Raw genomic sequence first — 1,358 nt, 5'->3', positions numbered from 1 at the left:
ACCACAAATTTCTATTCCTCCGGATATTACGGCATTTAAAGACTTGTAATTATAAACAGGGAATTCTGCAATGCAGTACAATTATAAATAGAATATATCCATAGAACAATTGTGTTTCATACTGTATCTCCCTTATTGTACACTTACGCCTTTCTTCAATTGGACAATTTTCAATCAACTGTATGTGATATTTCGGGTCGATTATCAATTTCCGGATTCTTGTTGGAACCAACAGATTCCTTGAATTTTGTCCTAAAATCATTATCTGTAACATACTATCCATAAATGTCACCCAATTACATGCCCAAGCAATGTGACCGTTTAATCCCATAGTCGATGCGCTTATTAATCCACGAAATATGCCAGTGTATTGATAACCGCGAAGCTTCAGTTCCTTGTAGATATCTTTTGTAGTCATTTCTTCTTTTTCATTAACACATTCAGCGAAATGATCAACAGATATTTTTTCATCTTCAATGTTGGTCGCAATTCGTACTATTCCGGTAACAACTGTATTATCTCCTTCAATTATTTCAAATCTATTACTACCTAAAACGATACAAATGTAAATTTTTTAAATATAATTATAAGTGAATTGCAGCGTTTGAACTCAAGCGAAAAAAATTAATTGTTCATATATATAATGATATTACCTTCTTGGATCACTAGAGTTAGGTTGGTTTCATTTTGTTGTGATAGCACCACAGCACGAATGAAGTTAACGTCTTCAAATACAACTGGTGTACTGAGATATTCTTGTTTTTTTAACGATGCAATCATTTGCCAGATAAAGTAAAGATATCCTGCTGCCGGAAATAAATTCTTTTCGTTAACAACATGGCCTATTAAGTATATGGATTCCTCATCGTGTGTATCAATATTGACAATCATGCCTCTTCTTCTATGTTCCATTTTTTGTTCCTTATGACGTATTACGTAGTAATCTTCGGAATGTTTCCATCTGCAAACGTTATAAAAATTATTATACACCTAACATAGTAAATTTATTAATTATTGACTTGTTACCAGTCTACTAAAATTAGAATGGTATTCAGCTCTCATATTCAAGATCGTCTCGAGATTATCTTTAGATTCCGTAGCCAGTGAAATGTTTCATACAGCATTTTTAGACAAAAAAGACGGTCTTGAATACTTTCTGGGTACTTTTCTGTTCTTTTACAAGTGACTCCCCCCCCCCTCCCCCCTCCCCCCTCTTTTAGTATTCGCTCTCTCACGGTCTAATCGTTGTGTTATCAAGAACCAAATAAAGTATACGTGTTAGTAGAAAGATATATTTGCTTTTATTTCCAATTCCGCCGCATTGTTACCTAACAATTAAACCTATTATTTTATTACTT

At 33.4% G+C, this 1,358-nt stretch overlaps 1 protein-coding gene across 1 annotated transcript in view; it reads right to left on the bottom strand.

Moving 5' to 3' along the window:
• Positions 1 to 147: 147 nt before the first annotated feature.
• Positions 148 to 1,358, bottom strand: part of LOC105571056 (fatty acid synthase-like) — a gene marked incomplete at its 3' end in the record, with an annotated part of 5,473 nt that continues 4,262 nt past the window's right edge. The window contains exons 5-6 of the mRNA XM_012028528.1: positions 654 to 842; positions 148 to 549 (exon numbers count right to left, since the gene is read on the bottom strand). Coding sequence (XP_011883918.1) covers positions 148 to 549; positions 654 to 842 — 591 coding nt within the window. The remainder of the gene's footprint in view (positions 550 to 653; positions 843 to 1,358) is intronic.

The sequence above is a fragment of the Vollenhovia emeryi genome, unplaced genomic scaffold (assembly GCF_000949405.1).
Source record: "Vollenhovia emeryi isolate VEMERY1.0 unplaced genomic scaffold, V.emery_V1.0 DF941282.1, whole genome shotgun sequence".
In the NCBI taxonomy this organism is placed as follows: Eukaryota; Metazoa; Arthropoda; class Insecta; order Hymenoptera; family Formicidae; genus Vollenhovia; species Vollenhovia emeryi.
The sequence above is the reverse complement of the archived record's forward strand: the minus strand, read 5'-3'. Positions and strand labels throughout refer to the sequence as shown.